Raw genomic sequence first — 25344 nt, forward strand, 5'->3', positions numbered from 1 at the left:
CACTAAAAGCTCTTGCACAACTAAACGAATTAGCAAATTCTGCGTCATATCTCATTTCTGACTTCACGCAATATTACCATCTTTGAAAATGACTAAAGTCAGTTTTTAAAACCAATAAAGGCATCGACAACCGCTGCACATAATGCATTCTCAGGGACATTTTGTTACAAATGTGCAAGTTTCTATCACACAAAGGAAATGACGTAGATCAAATGACCGGCCAACAAAGTGCACTAGCGGCGCGGGTCGATTGAAGCCGTAAACAAGCGACAACATTTTCAATCAAGCTTAATGGCCCTATACGTTCTCTCTATTCAACTCACTGTAGCTACCTGCGCTGTTTTACACAATTAACAAGGGCCTAATGAAGTTTACAAAATAAAATACTCTTTTATCTGCGAATTCTACATTTTAATGTGCTGTTTGGCACACTAAATTCCAAAAGCTTGTTTTTACTCTCCATAACGGAGCACGAGTCCAGATGTTTTGGCGCAAAGTTATTCAAATCATATTATTGCCTTCTATTCCCGTGGTCAGAGCAAACAGTAAGTATGCACAGTGCTGGTCATTCGTATGGTTCTGACGATTGATTGAGCACTGCTCACAGTGTACCTCTAAAGAGCGCAAGTAATTTTTGACGTAAAGAATTAACTCCGCAGATCCCTTGCGCAATATGAACGGGCCGGGAGGTGCGCCGTATACTTGTTAAACCAGTTCTCGCTCTTCCCAGCGGGACTTTGCTGCGAATGCGAAATTTATTGTACACGTCAGCATCTGCGTAACTGAAGAGATCGAGTTGCAAAAAATTTTCATTTGCACTATTGTGCAATGCCGGTTTAAGCTATACGTGTTTCTGGGGCATATATCACAATGCTCGCATGTTGTGCGGCTGGACGGGGAAATTGTTTAATACGCTTTCACTACAGAGTCGTTCATTGTGCAGTTTTGGCACGTTACAATTCTTTATTATGTTGGCTTTACAATCGATAGAATGCCTTTTATTGTGCAATAACCGAATACAAATTTTTCGAGAGCTGCAAACGCTGTAAGCGGTCACACTTTAAAACTCATATTTAGAAACGGGCGATGTTATTATTCACAGGCTCTTTTTACGGATCATGTGGGTTGCCAATTTTCTAGCAAATAAAAAGATTTCTCACGGAGGCAAGAAATCGTGAGAGATGTTAAAAACGTGGGAAGGTCTTTTTCCCGGTGAACATCATGTGGTGATAGTTAAAATTCACAATATCAGGTGAAATATCAAATATCAGCTGAAATGTTGCAGTGAACAATTCGTCATTACACCTACGGCATGGCAGTAGAAAACTGCTTTATGGGTAGCATACCAAACAATATAACTACTACTGCAGTTCCCACTTTTGTTGAGTTTTTTCGAATAAGATAGCGAACACTTTCTGAATAGCATGACTGAAGCTTTTTTAAAGACTGCATAAAAGAAAACAAGACACACTTCAAAGGTATGGTTCTAGAAAATTGCCCTCTCTTTAACACTGCAGAACCACAGAGGCTCCAACACGGCAGCAGATGCGTACAGCTGCAGCGTCTCTTACAGCCAGTCATTGAATCAAATCTCACCAAAGGTTATTACAGTATTTTAGTGCACGCAGTTAACGCACATTTTCATATTAGGGCACCGCGATAGGAGATAATCGCGATCAATCGCAAAACCGTCCTGTTTTCGTCAGACAACCCGCGGCTGAATCACATGTGGTTTCGTTATGTGCACACGTATTTGGATTTTGTTTTGCGGTTCTCCGGTGTTCAGCTCTCCTGTTGACATTATGTGCTTGAGCTCAGCTTCTGGAACTCAAGGTTTGCACGGTAGCTCCCATGTTTTGCACAGTGCTTCATGCCTGAACTACTCAGCAGTGTAGTCTTAAATTCACATAAGCATGCGAACACTAAAGAAGTGGGAAAAATAAAGCAGTACATACGAACGCGGTGGTAGTACGAGAGAGGGGCTTCCTCCCATATCCTTAACATACGAAAAAGGCGTTAGCTTCAATTCGTAGATTCGTGGCAGTGAATTTGACGTCAGGAGATTAGAATAAAAACATATTGACAAAGTTTTACATAATAGGGTCTCTGGTCTATTTTTTTGACGACGTAGAGAAGCATTTTGCCTTGAACTCTACGGCTTGCTCACAAAAAGTATCAGTAACTGCAAGTGTCGAGTGCGCAATTCGTCAACGTCGTGCCATCAGACCACAACAATCCTTTTAATTTTATTGTTGGATTGTGCTTCAAGCATATAAGGAAAGGCCGACGTACGTCGTTTATGTGCTTATATGTAGTGATATTGGTGGCATTAAAAATAATGCAATGTTGTGAGCTTGCTGCAATACATCTCAATATTTTCAATATTTCCATCGCTCCCTTGTAAGACAATTCGTTTCCCGGACGCGGCATTTTTCATTCATGATTGTATTGTGATTTGTTCTTTTTTTGGCCATGAAGTTAGGGGGCCGAAACACAGAGATAGTGCAATTTATTGTGCACAGTGCCTAATTTCTCACTGTAATGGCAATAATTGCGCCCGTACTGATAATTTTGCAGTCTCAGTGACTGATACTGACCTCTTGTCTTGTTGTGACCAACATTTTTATACTTCATAAATAGCTAAACCGCAGATACACTAATCTCGACTGAGTTGAACAATAAAGACCTTATGTTCGAAAAACATTTGGCGTCATTTTATTCAAATGAAGTGGTCGCTGCGAGAGTCGCTTACAGCGTTTTGGCGACCGCTTGTCGCCATAGGTTGGTCATTCCACCCTCTTAGGGCTACCAGGAAAGACGACCGAGTTGACGCAAACAACATGCAGCGGTAGGAAAAAGATTCCTCAGCCTTGACATGATGTCACAGGATACACGTGTTCTTGAGCGCACGATTGCAGCAGCGTCGCTTCGTTGTTACGCGTCCTTCCTTAACTGTTCTTGACGGGTACATTTATTTTGTTGATGGTCCTACTATTCAGAAATCATTTTTTGAATCAGGAAAATTTTCCCGCTTTGGTGCTTTGAGCTTTTTCAGCAAAATATAAGTGGAATTTTAAAATATTACAAGACGATCATGTATGACGTTGCAGACGCTCGACGAAGGATGTTATAACAATGAAGAGCATCTTTTTTATAATTGGCGCTTTGGCGTAGCGTTGTTAGTTAGACGGAGGTTAGCGGCCGATAAACGCGTATGTAAGGAAACCAACGCAATTTGATGGGACGCTAGAAAAACTGAATTTTTTTTCGCATAACTTTTATGCACGCATTCATGCAAGCAGTGCTTTCCGCTTCAGCTGCTACGACGTTAAAAAGAAATGCATGCGAAGCCAAATGGCAATCCTGCTAGCAATATGTCACTCAAAGTGGCGCACTTCGTGCAGCACAACTTAGTACTCATGTTTTATTTGCTAGAGAATTGATAAAAGGTTAGTTATATATAAGAGTACAAGCGGTACCCACCCTACTAACCTAACTGCTATCATGGTGCCCTGCTAAGTCCGATTTCAAGGCACCAAGTTGCGGCCGTCGTCTCCACATCTCTATTGGGACGAAATGCAAAAACACTCATGAATCATGCATTTGATAGACATGGGCTCCAGGCTAGCTCCAGGCTTTCAAAATTATTCCGAAATCCGCCACTATGGCATTCCTCATAATGGTATCATAGTTCTTGCACGTAAATCCGAATTTTTTGACGGAGTACAAGCGGGGTAGTGTAGTTCACAATAATTTACTACTGTAGCTGGCTTGTACATTAAGAATATTGTTTTTATAACCAGAGAAAGAATAGCAGAACCTTGAGTTCCGCATTGGAGTTTTATAAAAAAACGCCGAACGCAAGTCGAGCACGCACACAAAGAGCGAACGAAATGCCGGAACCAAAACAGTTTGCGTTTCTATCATATATAGTAAGAGAATTACATGCCTTTCGTAAAAAATGCAGCATCAGAACGCGAGATATTGTCAGTTAACAGCAATCAAAGTGTTTTATTAGTTCAAAATCGGCACAATTAGCTCCCAAGGAAGCACCGTTGTGTATGTTCCAGTTTGTACATTGATATCCACATTCACATATCGAACTTGGTGCCACCTATAGATTGAACTCGCCACCAAAGAATATAAATAGCCCCCGCAATTTTTTTTTTCTAATGAAGAGTGCTAATGAGCCATTTTCTATATGTCCAGTTTTTTAAACGCGGCTGCTTCAGCAATACGTTACTGTGGAACTAAAAAAAGTTTCCAATATCATCGCTAACAACTAATTTCAATATAGCGAACAAACAAGACATAAACCCGCAAACGGTTAAGTTACTGCAGATAAATTAGACCAAAGACAAACATCTTCACTCATTAACTAGGAAATCTGGTGTCAGGATGTATGCCATGCAACCTTTATCATCCGCCTTTAGTACATGAGGCTTGTACAAGAGTTCCCCTGTTGTGTAAATAGAAACGTTCTACTGGGAGTGAAGCCGTAAGTTTTTCACATCGTCGTTTTGCAAATTTTGCTAACGTTTACGTGAAGTTTACTACACCGAAGCCTTCTTCAGAACTGAAAGCTATAGGTATATTGTATTGAGAGACCGCGTAGATATATTGATCACCGACATACCATAGAGCGTTACAAATGAAGCATAGGCTAAAATATTCTAGCTACGGACAAAATTGTAGTAATCATCGTCATCATTCTGTATTTAGGGACATTTGTGAAACATGTTGCTGCCTCAGCTTTTTTTACATGAGCTAGCGCAGTTACGGTTAACAGTCGAATAGGCATTTCTTTGCTGAAATCAGCCGGATAATTGTATAAACAGAGTAATATTGCTTCCTCATATATTTGCTTCGGGTGAACAACATTCAAGCTTTGCGATCATCTTTCCGAAAGTTGCTTCCTACAGCTAAAACACAACTGCTAACTCTGAGGTCTACCGCAATAATACCAGATGCCATACTAGACAAAAGGCATTGCTGTCGGTGCATTTATAGAAAGCCTACATTATAGATGCCCTCCCAAACTTAGTTAACATAGATCTCCAGAAACCTGTGTCGTTGCTGAGTGGCTGTGTCGCTGGGAACGTATTTAGCGTCCTTGGGTTGCCCGAAGAAAGGAAACTTTGAGTGGGTTGGCTTCATACTTGTGCGTGCCGAACGACATGTGAATTTGCTGACGCTCCAACGGATGGTGACTAACGAGTTGAACCAGCGCTGCAAAGGTTCGATGGGGATGGAGTCCACGGACTGTGATGTCAGGAAATTTCCTGTGGGCAATGTTTGGAGCATTTCATCCGCTCTAACCTTAGCACCTTCTCGCAGCCCCACCGACATTGAAGCACTGAATTTCTGAAGGCAACCTTAGGCGATCATCGCGGTAATCGATAACTGTAGCCTTGTGTACAAGATGTACTGGGGTACAAAGTGTACCGGCTTTGCCCCGAGCGTGCACATCGAATTTGCTTTCAGTGTCTCCATGTCTTCAAAAAGAGAAGAGAGAATATTACGATACAAAATTTTGAACAGCTTCTGATAGCGAATATATACAGCACTTTACGGCGGGAAAGCATGAAATGAACAAGGAAGGCTAGCTTTTGTTTCCTGTATCTGCACAACGTCAATAAACGTTGGAAGGAAAGTAACGTAAAAGTAGTGACTAAGTTGAGTAATTGCATGACCACTTCTGCGGGGCACTGATCTGTAACTATAATTATTTATATTTTAACGCGGTAATTATAATGGTAATCGGTTACTTCTTTCTCTAACGTGTACAAATCTTGTTGCTTTCGGCAACACCGCTTCTGTTCTGCGGCTAAAATATCTTACAAGCTCTCATATACAAGCCCAAAAGACACGCGATCCGGTGGTGAGTGCCAAATGGCAAGGTGTATGATGAGTTTAAGCTATTTTACCTGTTTTGGAAGAAATACTGATTCCATGAGTTTACAACTCAAAAGACAAGGTTCGCGAAAGTAATTTTATATCATATGGCTCGCTGACAGAAGCTTCGAAATAGAATACAATATCTTCATGAATACTACAAAATTATTTGCACTTACCTAACTAGAATTTTTCTGGCTAGAGTGTTGATGTTTTTTTCTGATAATGAAGGATCAGTACCCAAATTCTACTCACTTGATGAAAATATTCTACGGCAGGCTGCGTCAACCTTTACAAGCAGCTTTACCGGGACTGCCGCAACGGGAACGGGGTCGTCAACGACGGTTTTCCAGCCGTACGGCAGCCGTACAACAGACACCATCGCCGCTACCCGCGTTGTTGTGCCTGGCGCACGGGAAGAGGATCGCGAAGAACGGTGAGACGCCCAAATGGCTGGGACGTTGCAGCTGCAGTAAGCAGGTCAGAGGCGGTTGTCGCATAAAGCTCGAAGTAATGCTAAAGTTGACTGCCCAAACAAAATATTTGCATGGAAAATCAGAGGTGTTATGGACTTCAAGGGGTATTGTTGTACCGTATATTGAGTTCCGAAAAAAGGAAGTCATGGAAAAAAAGACAATCATTCCACTTTGTGCAGATAAAACGGCAGCTAAAGCGGATGGCAGTCAAAGATATAAAAGAAAAGCAAAGTTCTTCCTCTGCCATTCCATCTTCACAGAGTGGTATGGTTGTCATTTCTTGCATTGAGAATCTGGCGTCGTTGCTCGTTTGGAAGTTCCCGGGATCGCGATTGTCGTTTTCGATCACAATCGCGGGAACGTTCTTGTTCGATGGTCGTTTCGCGCCGGTGCCATTTACATTACTGTAAATGCTGCTAGTATACATGCTGATCTTCGGGTGTATAAACTATACGTGTCCGCCGCATTGATAACGCAGCTGCTTTTAGCGCCAATACCTCTCCTGCTTACATACTCCGATTACCTTGACGTCACGCTAGTGTTCACGGCGAGCGTTCTAATTCGTTCCGCATTTTGACATCTGCGACGCCACACTGCATTCGTCGGGTTACTAGAAATAGCTCAGTCAGCGCCCAGAAATCCTGTTGTCATAGTAATGGATTAGAACCTGGGCTTGACAGTAGGTTTACATTTAGCGCCGACCTGTTTATGCCTACCGCTACAACTTAGACCTAGTGCTTCTAGGCGAACACCCCCGTTGTATTTAATGAAGCTGCTGGGTTTCTCTTCGACATCCTGGAACACCGCATTCGGACGCTACCACCACCTTTTGCAATGGATGAACCGGGAGCGTCCCAGGCTGCTGCTTCCGTTCTCCCGGCCATCGTCTGCTCTGGTGTCATCCGGCCGCGCGATCCGGCGGCACAGACGACCACGACGTGGAAGACTGGCTTGCCGAATATGACGATGTAAGCGCCCATAATAAGTGAGACAACCATGCCAAGCTCACAAACGTAATCTTTTACTTAACTGACGTGGCAAACCTATGGTTCTGCAATCATGAAGCTGATTATACCACCTGATCGGCTTTCACGACAACTTTGGCTGAAGTCTTCGGTCATCCCGCCGGTAGACGGCTTCGCGCTGAGCAGCGCTTGCGTGGTCGAGCTCAACGCCAGGACGAGACCTTCACCAGTTATACTGAAGACGTGCTCTCGTTCTGCAAGCGCGTCAACTTATCTATGGACGAAGCTTGAGAAGATCAAGCACGTCATGAAAGGCATTGATGACCATGCCTTCCAGATTCTCGTCGACAAGAGTCCCCGGACGATTTATTGCCGCGGTCATTCAGCTTTGTCAGGAGTACGACGAGCTTCGCAAGCAGCGTGCATCAACACGCGCTGCTCAGAGGGACACCGCGGATCTACACCGTTGGATTTCGACCGCGGCGCAGCCGACATCTCTGTTTCAATGCCGGAGATAAAGCAGTTCATCTGTCAGGAAGTTGTACGCCTACACTTTCTGGCGAATATCGCACCCGAGTCGTCGACAACATTGGCTCCATCGCTTCGGCACGTCATTTAGACGCAAGTTGCCGCGGCGCTGCCATCTGACCCTCTTCCGCAGCCAGCAGCTGGACCGCTAACTTACGCTGACGCTGTCGCCCGGCCCAGCTCCTCCGGGTGCTGATGCCTACCGGGCCACCGGCACCTTCGATGTGCCACCGCCTTCGCGTTCCATTATCGTCCCTTACTCTGCCGCTGGAGCTCCTGTCGTCAACCTGTGGCATACATCTGATAACCGGTAGATATACTATTCCTGCCATTTTGCGGGCCCCGTAGCACGATTCAGCCGCCATCCCAGCTCCAGTTTACCTGACAGCGGGGGCGCCTCAAGCTACAGGCTTGCTCGACTTCCGCGTCAGGACCCATGTAACCTCCCTCCCTACTCGTCTTACAGTCGCCTCCCCTTCGATTCACGCCGGTCGCCTTCCCCACGTCACGGATCCATTTCTCCGATGATTTGCGGACCCAGCCCAGCCCGAGAGGAAGAATAATAGTCGCAGTTACAGAGGCAAGAACTGCGTTTACGTCGAACATTTCAAGGCCACACTCTGCACCACCGAACGAAATTAACTTTCCGTAGACGGCGTCACCGTACACGCACTTATCGACGCCGGAGCCACCGTTTCTATAACTAGTTAGAAACTCTGCCACAATTTGAACAAAGTGAATATCCCCCTCACCTCTCCCTCTCTGCGCACGGCAACCTCGCATCGCATTCAACCTTCAGCGTCGTGCACAGCCTTGGTGGTCATTCAAAGCGTTATGCATGTTATCCAATTTGTCGTCCTACCTCGCTCCTCCCGCGACGTTATTCTTGGATGGAATTTCCTATCTGTCAGTCAAGCTGATATCGACTGGGCTCGTGCCGAACTGACGTTATCAGTGCCGTGCTTTGAGCCTGACGACCATTATTCTCCTAAAGCTTTTGCTCCCTCTGACATCGATATCGCACCTTTCTCCGCCACTCTGGTTCCTGTGTCATGTAACTCTGCTTCAAACTCATATGTTCTGTTGACGCCGTGGGCCACTTGTGCGCGCCGCCAGAACTATCTGCTTCCGTTTGCTGTCGTCACTTTATGCGGTTGTTCTGCTGGCCTTTACGTGTAAAATCCATCCACCTGCCCATCATCCCTACTCCGCGGCGAGTGCCTGGGTACCTCTGAAGCTTGCGATTGCGTTCCCCGGCCACCATTGGTGCTATAACGTAAAACTATTCCAAATTTTTCTATTCCATTTCTGCAATCAACCTCTGCGATCGGTCAAGAACCTTTTTTGGACCAGTCCCAGTTCCCCTGTCTGCCACGCGATGTCACGAAAACCGCAATAGCTCCTCACCTGATATGACGGATACACGCTGATTATGCATGATTTGACCGAGCAAAAAAAAGTTATTTCTGATGCGAGACCATTTCGCGATTAGCCCTCGGCTATTCGTCAAAAGTTTTCGGGTTGCACCCACTTCACCTGCCTGTCACGATACGCCACAAAAACGCGAACACTCACCGCGTCATAGTGAAGTGTGTTCGTTAAAGATGCATTATTATGCCGAACAAAACTGGACTTTCTTCTGAATAGCCTCAGGCTGCCCCGTTCCGAAAGGAATAACAGATGGCTGCTGCCGATCACTTCGGCACTGGCTACTCGCACTTGCTGGAAAGCATGGGTTTATTTGCGTATTATGAAACTTTTTGCGTGGCCATGTAACGTTTTCGAGCACTTTCGGCACGTTTACGACCTCGTTTTTCCAACTCTTCTTTGCAGAGGATCCGTTTTACCGCCATTTTCAAGCTTCCGTTGCATGCCGCTGCGATTTTAGACCAGCCACATCAAGCTTACGATTACGAGAAAGCGTTTGATTCAGTCGAAACCTCAGCAGTCATGGAGGCATTACGGAATCAGGGTGTAGATGAGCCATATGTAAAAATACTGGAAGATATCTATATAGCGGCTCAACAGCCACCGTAGTCCTCCACAAAGAAAGCAACGAAATCTCAATAAAGAAAGGCGTCAGACAGGGAGATACGATCTCTCCAATGCTATTCACCGCATGTTTACAGGAGGTATTCAGAGACCTGGAGTGGGAAGAATGGGGGATAAAAGTTGATGGAGAATACCTTAGCAACTTGCGATTCGCCGATGATATTGCCTTGCTTAGTAACTCAGGAGACCAATTGCAATGCATGCTCACTGACCTGGAGAGGCAAAGCAGAAGGGTGGGTCTGAAAATTAATCTGCAGAAAACTAAAGTAATGTTTAACAGTCTCGGAAGAGAACAGCAGTTTACGATAGGTAGCGAGGCACTGGAAGTGGTAAGGGAATACATCTACTTAGGGCAGGTGGTGACCACGGATCCGGATCATGAGACTGAAATAACCAGAAGATTAAGAATGGGCTGGGGTTCGTTTGGCAGGCATTCTCAAATCATGAACAGCAGGTTGCCACTATCCCTCAAAAGGAAAGTGTATAACAGCTGTGTGTTACCAGTACTCACATATGGGGCAGAAACCTGGAGGCTTCCGAAAAGGGTTCTGCTGAAATTGAGGACGACGCAACGAGCTGTGGAAAGAAGAATGATCGGTGTAACGTTAAGGGATAAGAAAAGAGCAGATTGGCTGAGGCAACAAACGCGGCTAAATGACATCTTAGCTGAAATAAAGAAAAAGAAATGGACATGGGCCGGATATGTAATGAGAAGGGGAGATAACCGATGGTCATTAAGGGTTACGGACTGGATTCCAAGGGAAGGGAAGCGTAGGAGGGGGCGGCAGAAAGTTAGGTGGGCGGATGACATTAAGACGTTTGCAGGGACAACATGGCCACAATTAGTACATTACCGGGGTAGTTGGAGAAGTATGGGAGAGGCCTTTGCCCTGCAGTGGGCGTAACTAGGCTGATGATGATGATGATGATGATGACCTCAAGCTAAGTAAATGAAAGCAGGCCAATCGCGGACGCTGGCACCACCCTCTTCATCCGGTTATCGATTTTCAGTGAACTGGCTCAGCCCCTATCAAATCCCTCTCCATGTAAGGGTGCACCTCGCTTATATTCAGCCAACTAGATAAGACAAGTCGCTCAGTGTAGGAAACGTTATTCATTTTTCAAGCAAACCAACGGCGACCTCCTATGATCAAGGATAGCGTTTGATTGGTCTGTTCAGGCAACCCTGCGGGTCACCGCCCGATCCTTACGTTAGCGGTTACGCAAATTTGACGTCGGAAGATTGGAATAAAAACATATTGGAATAGTTTTACGTTATGGAGCCCCATGTTTGGTGATACGGCATCACTTCCGATTTGGGCCGTCACTCCTCCCGCCGCGACCGATGCCACTGTCGAGGTATTCGCTCGAGCCGTCGACGGAGAACTCGCACTTGCGCAGCACACAGAAATCATCAAGCTCCTCCATCGTTTTCGTGCCTCATTTGACATTCGGCACCCATCCTTGGGCCGAGCGTCCGCAGTCGTTCACTGTATCAACACCGGTCAAGAAACACCAGTGCACCAGCGTCCGTATCGTCTGTCGGCGGCTGAACGCCGTATCAATGACCAGCACGTTGACGACATGCTAGAACGTGGCATCATGCAGCCCTCTAACAGTCCCACGGCATCTCCGGTTGTGTTCGCTAAAAAAAAGGTGACTTCATTTCGTTCTGCGTCGACGATCGCCGCCTTAGCCGAATAACGAGCAAAGATGTTTATTATCTGCCGCACTTCGACGATGCCTTGGACAATCTGCAGGGAGCTAAATTCTTTTCCTTGCTGGATCTACGCTCCGGATACTGGCAAGTGCTAATGGCAGATACCGGTCGCCAAAAGACAGCCTTTGTAACTACTGATGGGCTATATGAACTTACCGTCATGCCGTTCTGCCTCTGCAACGCACCTGCCGCTTTCGAGCGAATAATGGACACCATTCGTCGTGGGCTGAAGTGGAAAACGGGCCTCGGTTATTTAGATGACATTGTGTTTTTTCCACCGACTTTGGATCGCACCTCAGCCGCCTCGAACAAATGCTTGCGTGCCTCTCCACTGCAGGGCTGCAATTAAATTTGATTTACTGATCTTTGCAATCTAAGCAAACCTCATCAACTCAACTACGACATTCGGGAGCGAGAAACTTGGGCCGTGCCTTTTTCACGAACTAATCATGGTAAGGACAGACTACCGTACCGCATATCGGTATTACTGAACAGTCTTGAAAAAGAAAACATGGATCTTAGGACTGTTTCACGTAAAATTTTGAAGAAATATTTCATTAGCCGTGCGACTGCATGTGATTAGAGTATGTTGTATTTGCATTTCCTTTTGTTGGTTGTAACCTAAGTATAGAATTATTTTTGTATTTGTCTTGTATGTGAAAGTGCTTTTATATATTGTTATGTAATTGGAAAAATGTGTTGTTTCACCACGTTACATAAATCTGTATTTTTCTGTTAGGAGAAGACATGTATTGCTGGCTAAAAAAGAAATGTTGGTTATAGTGTGTTTTCAAAAACGCATGTTATCATTCCCTTAGACATGTTTCTGAAGATATATTTTATGTACCCGTGTATTGTTGCGTGAAAAGTGTTCCCAAACTGTCTGCTGCCAAATACATTAGGGGCAGGGGCCTTTGTCAAGCCGCTTAATATAGCGGCTTTTTGCTCCTGTCCTAGCATTTGTACATCTAAAGTTGAATGCTGAAATAAAGGAATGGAATGGAATGGAAAGAAATGCCACTTCGGCGCTCGCACGCTTACTATTCTCGGCCATGTAGTTTCGAAAGACGGTATCCTCCCGGACCCCACGAAACTTAGCGCCGTATCCGAGTTTCCTAAACCAACCACCATTAAAGAGCTCCACAGCTTCATTGGCCTGTGGTAATATTTACGACTATTCATTCGTAACTTTGCCTCTATCATCGCCCCTTGACGCGGCTTCTCACCGGCAGTTCTGACCTCTCAGCCTGGTCCCCGGCGTGTGACGACGTATTCCGACGACGACGAACTGCGACGCGTTCTCACCTCTCCTCGAGCACTGCAACAGTTCGATCCCTCTGCTCCAACTGAGATCTATACGGACGCTTGTGGTGTCGGGCTCGGCGCGGTTCTTGCACAGCGCAAGGATGGCTTCGATGAGTACGTCGTCGCATATGCTAGCCGCACCCTCACCAAAGCCGAGGCGTACTGTTCGGTTACTGAGAAGGAATGTCTGGCCATCATTTGGGCTATCGAAAAATTTCGTCCTTATGTGTACGGGCGTCTATTTGACATCGTGACCGAGCATCATGCCCTATGCTGGTTATCTTCGCTAAATGATTCAACTGGTTGGCTCGCCCATTGGGTATCGCGCCTGCAAGAGTACGACATCCGCGTTGTTTGTCGCTCAGGCCGAAAGCATTCAGACGCAGACACTCTATCCCGGTTACCTTTTGCCTCTGGTCCTGTCCCCTCGTATATTTCCACCTACGGAGCATTCCCCCTCAACATTTCCGACATGCCATCAGAGCAGCGCGACGGCCCATTGATCTCTTCGCTTATTGAGTTCCTGTCTAGCCAGTCGCCAGCGCCGATCTCTCGAACCCTCCGTCGTCAAGCCGCGCACTTCATCATTCGGGATAACCTACAGTACCGCCGCAACTACAATTCGAGCGGCCACAAGTGGTTGCTCGTTATACCCCGACACCTCCGCTCCGACATCTGCCCCACGTTCCACGACGACCCACAATGTGGCCACGCTGGTCTATTAAATACATACTCTCTCGCTTCCAGCTTCGGTACTACTGGCGCGGTATGTACCGTTTCGTTCGCCGGTATGTCCGGTCATGTCCCATATGCGAATGAAGCAAGACGCCACCTCAACATGCCACCGGCCCCTTGCAACCTTTACCATGCCCCTCGCGTGCGTTCGACCGCGTCGGCATTGACCTATACGGTCCGCTTCCGAACACCTCAAGTGGCAACCGCTGGGTTATTGTTGCTATCGACCACTTCACGCAGTAGGCTGAAACTTCAGCCCTAGCATCTGCCGCAGCGAATAGACGTCTCCAGTTTTATCCTTCAAAACCTGATTTTACGCCATGGAGCACCTCGAGAATTACTGAGCGGCCGCGGTCGCGTTTTCCTGTCAGACGTCATTTCAACACTGCCAGAGGAGTGTCGCATCATTCACCGTACTACCACGGTATATTATCTTCAAACTAATGGGATGACAGAACGTTTCAACCGCACCCTTGGCGATATGTTGGCCATGTATGTTTCATCTGACCACTCAAATTGGGATCGAATTTTGCCTTTCGTCACCTATGCTTACAATACCGCCACGCAAAGCACCACTGGGTTCTGCCCTTTCTTACTCATTTACGGACACGAACCTTCATGCACTATGGACATTATTCTACCTTACCGGCCAGATGTTTCGGGGTGGACGACTGTTTCTAGAGCGGGTGCTTACGCCGAAGAATGTCGCCAGCTCGCTCGTTCGTTCACATCCCAGGACCAGTGACGCCAAAAGCACCACCACGATTCATCCACTAAGGCTACGTGATTTGCTCCTGGCTCGCTGGCCTGGCTGTGGGTGCTGTCTACTCCTCCAGGCCTTTCCTCTAAGCTGCTCTCCAAATAGCACGGTCCTTATCGGGTATAGAAACAAACTCCGCGGTCAACTACCTCATCAAACAAATGGAAGCGCCTTCCGACCGGCGTCGTCGCGGCCAGGAAATCGTCCGTCTGCCGGCTCAAGCAGCGCCATCAACCTCCTGTGTTTTCCTGTCCTTAGGTCGCCAGGAGGGCTACTCTTCCAGTGGGGAGTGATTGTACTGAAGGCACTGGGCTTTGGACATGGCGCTGGTGAAATAGAAGGCGATGAAGAGAAGTGCTTGCTACCCCGCGTCGATATAGAGCCGACCTGTTTAAGCCTACCCCTACAACTTACTTAAAACGAGTGCGGCTAGGCGAACGCCCCCCCCCCCTTGCATTATATATATACATGTATATATATATATATATATATATATATATATATATATATATATATATATATATATATATATATATATATATATATATAATGAGAAGCCAACAAACACTGACACCAAGTACAACATAGGGGAAATTGCATGTGCTTAATAAATGAAATAAAGTAATGATAAATTAATGGAAATTAAAGTGGATGAAAAAAACAACTTGCCGCAGGTGGGAACCGAACCCACAACCTTCGCATGTCGCGTGCGATGCTCTACCAATTGAGCTACCGCGGCGGCGTTTCCCCATCCACTTTCTTGGGTATTTATGTGTACTAGTAGAACCCTGGGAGTGTTAGCCAGCGCCCCCACTGACAGACCTTGGCGGTGGACGTGGAACGTCTTTTTTGCCGCAGGCGTCACGAGAACGTGATCTTTTCGGGTGAAGGCAACTGGTCAATAAACCCACATATGCTACCTGAAGGCATCAATGTTGCCGGATTCGAGACCCTCGTTAGACCCAGTGGGGGCGCTGGCTAACACTCCCAGGGTTCTACTAGTACACATAAATACCCAAGAAAGTGGATGGGGAAACGCCGCCGCGGTAGCTCAATTGGTAGAGCATCGCACGCGACATGCGAAGGTTGTGGGTTCGGTTCCCACCTGCGGCAAGTTGTTTTTTCATCCACTTTAATTTCCATTAATTTATCATTACTTTATTTCATTTATTAAGCACATGCAATTTCCCCTATGTTGTACTTGGTGTCAGTGTTTGTTGGCTTCTCATTATATGACTAATAATTATCGAGCCCCTCGGTTAACCCCCTTTCTTCTCGTTTATTAACTAACGAGGGTCTCGAATCCGGCAACATTGATGCCTTCAGGTAGCATATGTGGGTTTATTGACCAGTTGCCTTCACCCGAAAAGATCACGTTCTCGTGACGCCTGCGGCAAAAAAGACGTTCCACGTCCACCGCGAAGGTCTGTGAGTGGGGGCGCTGGCTAACACTCCCAGGGTTCTACTAGTACACATAAATACCCAAGAAAGTGGATGGGGAAACGCCGCCGCGGTAGCTCAATTGGTAGAGCATCGCACGCGACATGCGAAGGTTGTGGGTTCGGTTCCCACCTGCGGCAAGTTGTTTTTTTCATCCACTTTAATTTCCATTAATTTATCATTACTTTATTTCATTTATTAAGCACATGCAATTTCCCCTATGTTGTACTTGGTGTCAGTGTTTGTTGGCTTCTCATTATATGACTAATAATTATCGAGCCCCTCGGTTAACCCCCTTTCTTCTCGTTTATTAACTAACGAGGGTCTCGAATCCGGCAACATTGATGCCTTCAGGTAGCATATGTGGGTTTATTGACCAGTTGCCTTCACCCGAAAAGATCACGTTCTCGTGACGCCTGCGGCAAAAAAGACGTTCCACGTCCACCGCCAAGGTCTGTGAGTGGGGGCGCTGGCTAACACTCCCAGGGTTCTAATAATAATAATAATATTTGGGGTTTTACGTGCCAAAACCACTTTCTGATTATGAGGCACGCCGTAGTGGAGGACTCCGGAAATTTTGACCACCTGGGGTTCTTTAACGTGCACCTAAATCTAAGCACACGGGTGTTTTCGCATTTCGCCCCCATCGAAATGCGGCCGCCGTGGCCGGGATTCGATCCCGCGACCTCGTGCTCAGCAGCCCAACACCATAGCCACTGAGCAACCACGGCGGGTTCCCAGGGTTCTACTAGTACACATAAATACCCAAGAAAGTGGATGGGGAAACGCCGCCGCGGTAGCTCAATTGGTAGAGCATCGCACGCGACATGCGAAGGTTGTGGGTTCGGTTCCCACCTGCGGCAAGTTGTTTTTTCATCCACTTTAATTTCCATTAATTTATCATTACTTTATTTCATTTATTAAGCACATGCAATTTCCCCTATGTTGTACTTGGTGTCAGTGTTTGTTGGCTTCTCATTATATGACTAATAATTATCGAGCCCCTCGGTTAACCCCCTTTCTTCTCATTTATATATATATATATATATATATATATATATATATATATATATATATATTGTCGCAGCACTTCGCGACTGAGGCAGAGAACGAAGAAGCAGGGTGTGCGCGTGTGATCTCGGGGGTACTCTGCGCCGGCTGGGCCCAGCCTGTACCTTCTATCTCGGACCTCGTTTCACCCTGTATATAAGCATCATTCGTAACATTTTTGGTGGAGGTGCGGGGTAAATCTTGGGTGATCTTGAACGACCCAGCTCTACGAACTGTCCGACGGAGTAGGCGCTAGGCCGGTTTACGACCACAAGCAGCGGACATGGCCGATTACGTACAAGGCAGTGAGGACCCCACCTGTGGCGGACCAGACAGCAATCACACAGGTCAGGCTGGCTACTGGACACTGCTGCGAGAGACACCCACCTTTTCAGGGAAGGCGAACGAAGACGTCGACGACTGGCTTAAACACTACAACAGAGTGATTCGCCACAACCACTGGAGCACTACGATGCAGCTCGATAACGTGTTTTTTTTTTTTTGTCGCCGGAACCGCGCTCCTCTGGTTTGAAAACTACGAGAGCGTTCTGACAAGCTGGGACAATTTCGTAGAAAAACTCACCAAGTGCTTCGGGGACCCGATCTCTCTAAGAAAAAGGAGGCTGAGCAGACGCTTTCCCGACGAGCTCAATTACCTGGCGAAACGTGTACAAAGTACGCACAGGCTGTTCTGAGATTATGCGGAATCGTCAGCGCTACCATGACAGATGAAAACAAAGTAGGACATCTGCTTAAAGGAATCGCTGAAGAAGTTTATTATTTTCTTATAACGAAGGAAGATCTTAGTACTCCGTCTGATCTAAGGAAACACTGCCTGGCCTTTGAAGCGCTAAAAAAAAATACCGACGATTACGTTACTTCCTAATGCGAAATTTGAGCGCAGCAAATAAGCTGTTTCACCTTTTCGATAGATTGAGGCAAAGAAATCGAGCAACACATGTATGCGCTATCACAGAATTTTTTTTTTTTATTTTTCACACGTATTCCTCGGGCGGTGCACATATACAGATCCGCCGCCACCGATCTGGCTCTCTGATTGCCACCGCACAGGGTGAACGGCAGCGGCAATTTCGGCTCGGGCGGTGCACATATACAGATCCGCCGCCACCGATCTGGCTCTCTGATTGCCACCGCACAGGGGTTGCATTGGAGGAGGAGCGAAGAAAGGAATTAAGTTCGAGCCGGCGCTTTGACAACCGGAGACTCGCAGGAAGAGGGGGGAGGGGGGCGGCGTGTACACCCAGCGGCAAACGATGGGGGCAGAAGCGCGCGCAGCAAGCGGACAACACGATAAAGGGAGGAGGGAAGAGATAGCAGCGACTGACTGATGCCGCTGACGCCGATAGTGAGTCAACCCCAGCTGCGGAGTTGGTTTCAGGGACAACGCCGCCGATGCCGACACAAACAACATGATACCCTCGCTTCCGCAGCGCTAAGAACCAGGTCTAGCCGTGGGAAGGTGGTCACGTATTCGTCGACGTGCCGGGGCCTACGTGAAAAAACCGGCGCGTTGGCAACTGAAGAGCACCCTATACGCCACACAAGAACGGGGGGGGGGACCCTTTCCTCCTCTTTCTGCATGGCGGCGACGGTGTTCTATGCAGTCACGTTATCTTGACTCTCTAGCGGCGTCAGCGGCATCCAGCGGTATCAGTCGGTCGCTGCTAGCGCTGGGGGGGATGAAAGGGGGGCGGAGCTGGTTACGAGGCCGACGACAATGCCGACAACGACGCGAAACCCAGGAACAGACGCCAAAGAGCTGGGCTCTGAAATGAGAATGATTGGACCAAAGTTTGGACGCCTGGACAACGTTACTACTATTGCAAGTGTGTCCGTCCGAACCCACGACATCTCCTCGGTGATTCGGCAAGTGGTTAAAGAAGAGCTTGAACGCCTTAAAGTTGTTGACGACGCTCATGTGTGCCATCAGTGTGCATTTGATCATCGCTCATGTGCCACCGGCCACCTGGGCACCTCAGAGTTACCGAGAACCTCGCAGGACCTATGCTGATCGTACGGAGAGCAGCAACTTGCCACCGCAACCGACAAGTCCGGGACGCCGACAAGATGCACAACAATGATTCATTCCCCGGGCTGTTCCCTCCTACAAGCAGCCTAAGAGCACGTTTCCACCCATAACACCCATGTCACCGCTGTCACCCGCGACAAGCCGCGACTCCTACATTTGGTACAGCTGCGGTGTGCCTGGACACATTGCTAGGTATTGCCACCGCCGCCAGCAGCGTGCTCCACGGTTTAATCCCTACACACCTCGCGTGCCCACTGACGAGCCCTGGCCGTATCACAGTTCCTTCCAGCGGCTGCAGCAGGGACGCGCGAATCGCAGTGACTCCTCCGTTTACGATCGCAGCCTGACACCACCACCGACACGACAACGACGCTCTCCATCACCTCGTCGTCGCTCGTTATCACCGCCGCCGCTGGGAAACTAGCTGGTGCGACCGACGGGGGTGAGGCCGCGATATGTTCATCTTCATCAAGACCCCCTTGTGTAAAATTGTTTAAAAACAAAGTGTGCGTTTTAGTTGACAATGTGAGTGCTTTTGCTTTAGTTGACACCGGGACGGCAGTTTCTGTTATGAGCCTGTCCTTCAAAAATCGTCTTGGACAAACAGTTATGTTTTCTTGGGATCGGAACGCTACCATTCGTGGAGTTGGTGGGGAAATGTTACGCCCACTTGGGGTCTGTTCTGTTTCATTTACGATAGGGTACCAGACATTTCGAAGTGAATTTACTGTGCTTGAACGTACAACGCATGACATTATTTTAGGAATTGATTTCTTGCGTGAGTAGGGGGCGACTTTGGATTGTGGAAGTGACCCGATTTCTCTTCGCCGCGACGCACGAGCTTCAATGACAGATAGCACCAGTGATGCCGCCGACGTTCTCACCGTGTCACAAGATGTGTGTTTGCCCCCTCAGACTGCAATGTTTGTAGCTGTGAACACTTCTCGCCCTCGTACAGGTTCTTGTTGTGGTTTAGCCGAGCCCGACTATAACAATGCGTTCAAGAAAAATGCGATAGTCCCTCGCTGCCTCGTTGTCACCATTGATGGCTGTACTCGTTTGTGGACAGTGAGCGTTTCAACCCAATCCATAACATTGCCGCTAGGACTTAAACTGGCAAGTTTTGATGAGCAAGCCGTTGTCAGCGTCGGAACGGTCGAAATGTCAACTGCCGAAAAGAAATCCAACTCCCATTCCAACCATGATAATTCTGCTGACTTTGAGCGCATGATTAACAAGTCCCTGTCTTCTAGTGAGCAGTGTCTGCTGGAAGCTGTGCTCGCTCGCTACGCCACAGTGTTTGATTTTGCTCAAGGCCAACGAGCGTCCCATACACCACCGGCCACTCGCATTGAACACCGCATTCATACAGGGCAAGCAACGCCAATTCGTAAGAAGCCTTAACGCGTTTCACCTTCAGAAAGAAAAGTCATCGCCGAGCAGGTCGAAGAAATGTTACAGAAAGGAGTGATCCAAGAATCATGTAGCCCTTGAGCTGCTCCTCTGATCCTAGTGAAGAAAAAAGACAACTCATGGAGATTCTGTGTGGACTATCGCCGCCTAAACACCGTCACAAAGAATGACGTGTACCCCCTACCACGAATAGAGTACGCCGTCGAATGCCTCCACTCCGCGTCGTATTTCTCTTCTGTTGATCTACGGTCAGGATATTGGCAAATTCCCATGCACTCGTCAGACAAGGAGAAGACAGCCTTCGTGACACCTGATGGTCTCTTTGAGTTCAACGTTATGCCCTTTGGCTTATGCAACGCTCTAGCGACATTCGAGCGATTTATGGATACCATGCTCCGCGGACTCAAACCGAAATTTGCATGTGCTATTTAGACGACGTCATTATCTACGGCCGGACATTTCACGAGCACAATCAGCGCCTGTCGATCGTTCTTGACTGTATCCAACAAGCTGCCCTTATTTTAATCTCGAAGAAATGTCATTTCGCTGAGCGTCAAGCCCTCGTACTAGGCTTCCTGGTCGACAAAGACGGCATACGACCAGACCCTGAAAAGATAGCAGCGGTTCGTGACTTCCCACAGCCACAAACGGTGAAAGAGCTGCGAAGCTTTTTGGGCCTCTGCTTATTTTTCCGGCGCTTTATCAAGAATTCCGCACAGCTTGCCTCTCCCCTCACGTATCTCCTTCGCAAAGACACCCCATACTTGTGGACTGCTGAGTGCGAGTCGGCGTTTCAACAGCTGAAATTTTTGCTGACTTCTGGACTGGTACTGCGGCATTTTGATCCGGAGGCGTCGACTGAGCTGCACACTGACGCCAGCGGTGTGGGTGTTGGCGCTGTGCTTGTTCAACTCTGCAATGGCCGATAGCATGTAATTGCCTACGCTAATCGGACACTTACAAAAGCGGAGACAACCTACACCGTTACTGAACTCGAGTGCCTAGCAGTCATATACGCCATTCCGAATTTCCGTCCGTATCTACATGGCCGCGCATTTACGATAGTGACTGACCATCATTCACTCTGTTGGCTGGTTGGGCTGCGTGATTCGTCTGGTCGGTTGGCCCGCTGGGCTTTGTGCCTTCAAGAGTACAGCTTGTCCGTTAACTGCAAGAGCGGGCGCTGTCACACGGATGCTGATTGCCTATCCCGTCTCCCTTCACCTCACACTAAAGCTGAGAATGATGACTTCGATGACTACCTAGTTTCCACCTCTTCCGACTTTCCAGACCTGAGTACCTTCGAGAGCGAGTAACGTTACGACCCTACCTTGAAATCCCTACTGGCAGCTGCACGTGAGCCAGCAAGAACAACACCGTTTACTTTTCGTAATGGTTTGCTGCACAAAAAAATTACTCGGTGGATGGTCCCCCATTGCTTCTAGTTGTGCCCGAAAATCTGCGCCCTGCTATCCTTTGTTCCATGCATGACGGTATCACGTCCAGGCACCTTGGCTTTGCACACACACTACACCGACTTACACAGAGATTTTTGTGGCCCAAGCTTTGGAAAACAACGAAACAGTATGTCGCCAGCTTTACTGTTTCCCAGCGCCACAAGCAAACGACGACGGCCCCAGCAGGCTATTTACAACCAGTTAGGCCACCGGCGCTACCCTTTGAAAAAGTCGGCATCGACATGCTTGGGCCGCTCCCAAGGACGTCAGCTGGCTAGCGCTGGATAAAAGTATGCGTAGACTATCTTACTCGATACACGGAAACAGCGGCGCTGCCATCCGCCACTGCAGCAGATGTCTCTTCATTTTTGTTGCATCACGTCGTACTCCGTCACTGGGCTACCCGAGTTGTCATCAGTGACCGTGTACGGCAATTCACTGCCGACGTCGTTTGAGAACTTTTACGGCTTTGTGGTTCTGCATATCGGCATTCCACTCCTTACCACCCGCAAACCAATGGCCTCACTGAGCGGACGAATCGAACCAACATGTTTATCAATGTATGTCGCTGCTGGCCACAAGAATTGGGACGCCGTCTTATGTACAATGACCTCTTATGTACAATGACCGTCTTATGTACAATGACAAAACTGTGCCCCCCTGCTTTGGTCTCACTGAGACTAGCAGTATTGCAAATAAATAAATAAAGATTACCCAACCACGATCATGATCACTGTAAATATAACATGAACGGCTTTGTGGATGCCCATGACTTTATTTTAATACGATAGTTTCTTTTTTTTTTGCCGGGCCCAAGCAAACATCTGTCCGGTGTACGTATGTTATGGAATCATCATCGTGCAAGTACGCGAACTGCGATACTTTGGCAGCGTAACGGTATGATAGTGGCCATAGAATGGTGAGACGGGTATGGCTTATTAAATGAATTGTGCTTTTAATGGCGTGTGTTTCATGCAGTGATGACATTCGAGTACTGTTTGTTTTATAACTGCATAATCTCGTAGAAGATATGCTCGGCAGCCTGAGCACTGAGACTCTTAGTAAACATGGCAAGGCTTATAAGTGTCGTTGTGGTTGTATTTTACCATTTGCTCTCTTCTAATAGTAACAAAATTAGTCACACAATAATTTGATAGATTTGCTTTACTAGATGAATAGTTACTATTCAGGATATTTACTAATCATTTATTTTATCGCTGAGTAATATCGTGGACAGCATGCCACGCACCACGGACCTGCAGAATGGTATTATTGACTGCAGTGCTTGTAAATATGTTGCTGTCAAACTCGGTCAGCGTCTGCGAGGACGGCATTTCCGGTAGGTGAGAACCGGTGTTGCCGCGGTCGCTGAGCTTTGATCATGCGTACGGTGGAGTACGCCACGGCGCCGAAATGCTATAGCGACGCACTTTCGCCACATACTCGCTTACCGTCGCGTCGGATTCTCCTATGACACGTGGCAGCCACTGGAGCGCTGTTTACTCTGGGCAACGGCACAGGCCGTGCTTGCCTCATATGGCTGTCATTGCTTTGTGAAACAGTACGTAATAAATTTGAGGGCAGCGAAGCTGCCGCTGGTTCTTGGAATCGACGCTTCACGTTTGTGCTACAATGAATTTGTTTGAAAAAACGGCAAGCCAATTTTTATCCTTTTCTTGCCACCTTTAGGCAAAAAATATTATAGCGTAGGTAGAATGAATTCATGTTTAGACAGCAATCCTAGTGAGTACAAGTACAACGGTCTTTTTATTTTTTCCACCGTGGTATGCCAAGGAGGACCTCTTTGTGTGTAACACATCACAAGTCCTCGAAACATATGGGATAGATAGCACAACATTAGCCGCGCGATTGCCGAGGTTCTGTTACAATACCTCGAACAAGATAAGTAAAACAACCTAAGAGAGTCTTATTACAGGGTATACATTAGACACCGCTAAAGACAAAATGAACAAGCGCCCTTCAGAGAATAACAAAAAGAAAAGAATGTCTAGGGCAATCTAAATAAAGCGAGATGGACGGGATACCGCGAGAGAATGAACGGCAGAGGTAGCCATTGGAATCATTGTGCACACTAAATAGCCACGCAGTCATATTGTAACTAGGAATGAAATAGATGGAATATATTTCTAAGGATTATTGAGAGCCTCAATCAATATGGCAAATGCATGCACGCGGGGAGACTAGGCGCGCCGTTATCGTTTTCACTGTGCCGCGTCGTTGTGGGTATCGCTGACTGACCATTCCGTCAAAAAAAACTCCCGCACCAGGAACACCGACTCTAAGCTTGTGAAGTACGAGAGAAGTGGGAGCCAGGGCCAGCAGGGCTACGTTTGGTGCACGCGGTACGGTTTGAGGCGCACAGCACGCACAACTTCAATATATGGGTGGCGAGGAGCCGATGGCGTTTGGGCGAGTGGTGCGACTTCGAAGGTGAGGTCGGTGACTTGGCGAAGGGCACGATAAGGGCCAGTGTATGGCGAGAGGAGATTTTTCGAGAGCTCGACACGGCGCATTGGGGTCCACAGTGGGACTAGACAGCCTGGTCGAAAGCGGTTTCGCCGGCGATGCTTGTCGTATAATGTCTTTTGGTACTCTTGAGGTGTTGCTAATCATTGGTGGGCAACCTGACGGGCGTGGTGGGCTCGGACAATGGCGTCGTGGGCATAGTCGCTGTTGGTAAATGGAGCGGAAGGGAGCAGAGCGTCAATGGATAAAACGGAATTGCACCCGAAAGGCAAATACAAAGGCGACAGTCGGTTTACGTCATGGCGTTATGAATTGCAAGTGAACGTCACAAATGGTGAGCTCATAAGCCAAACGCCGGCGTCCAAAGAGACATCCATCCGCGAAAATTCTGTGAGCGTTTGACTCAAGCATTCTTTTGGCCCATTAGTCTGAGGGTGGTAAGCTGTTATAAGCTTGTGTTGGGTCGCGCATGATCCAAGAATTCGGACGATGATTTTACATAAATACTGCGAGCTTCTGTCCGCAAGGGATATTTAGGAGCTCCGTGATAAAGGATGACGGCGCAGAACAAAACGTAGGCTATTTCAGTTGCGCAGCTGGTTAGCAGGGTGCGCGTGATCGCATACCGTATGACATAGAGCATTAGAGTGCTTGCAGAGGGGTTTCACTTGTTCCAGTAGTGTGACACGGGGAACGGCCCACGCAAGTGAAGGCCAACCTGAAAGAAGCACGCAGAAGGGATGCCTAGGGGCGGAAGGGTTCTTCTGGACAGACGTGCGACGATGACAGAGGCCGCATGAAATGACGATAGGCGCATTGATCGGCACACGTTGTGTCGCTAAACACGGCGGTATTTGCGGTTATATGCACGAGAAACGCCGAGGTTACCCGCCGTTTGAACGTGTTTATGATGGTCGGCTGCAGGTTTTTTGGAATCACAAGGACGAGGTCTGGGCTGTCAGAGAACAGAAAGCGGCGGTACAAAATGTTATCCCGGAGGAAAATCATGCC

At 47.6% G+C, this 25344-nt stretch overlaps 1 protein-coding gene across 1 annotated transcript in view; it reads left to right on the forward strand.

Annotated features, from left to right (window-relative positions):
- The window catches only part of LOC139057626 (putative uncharacterized protein DDB_G0282499), a 139773-nt gene that overhangs the window by 38125 nt on the left and 76304 nt on the right, over positions 1-25344 (forward strand). Inside the window, exon 7 of the mRNA XM_070536178.1 lies at positions 6174-6331. Coding sequence (XP_070392279.1) covers positions 6174-6331 — 158 coding nt within the window. The remainder of the gene's footprint in view (positions 1-6173; positions 6332-25344) is intronic.

Source organism: Dermacentor albipictus, chromosome 3 (genome assembly GCF_038994185.2).
Source record: "Dermacentor albipictus isolate Rhodes 1998 colony chromosome 3, USDA_Dalb.pri_finalv2, whole genome shotgun sequence".
Lineage (NCBI taxonomy): Eukaryota > Metazoa > Arthropoda > Arachnida > Ixodida > Ixodidae > Dermacentor > Dermacentor albipictus.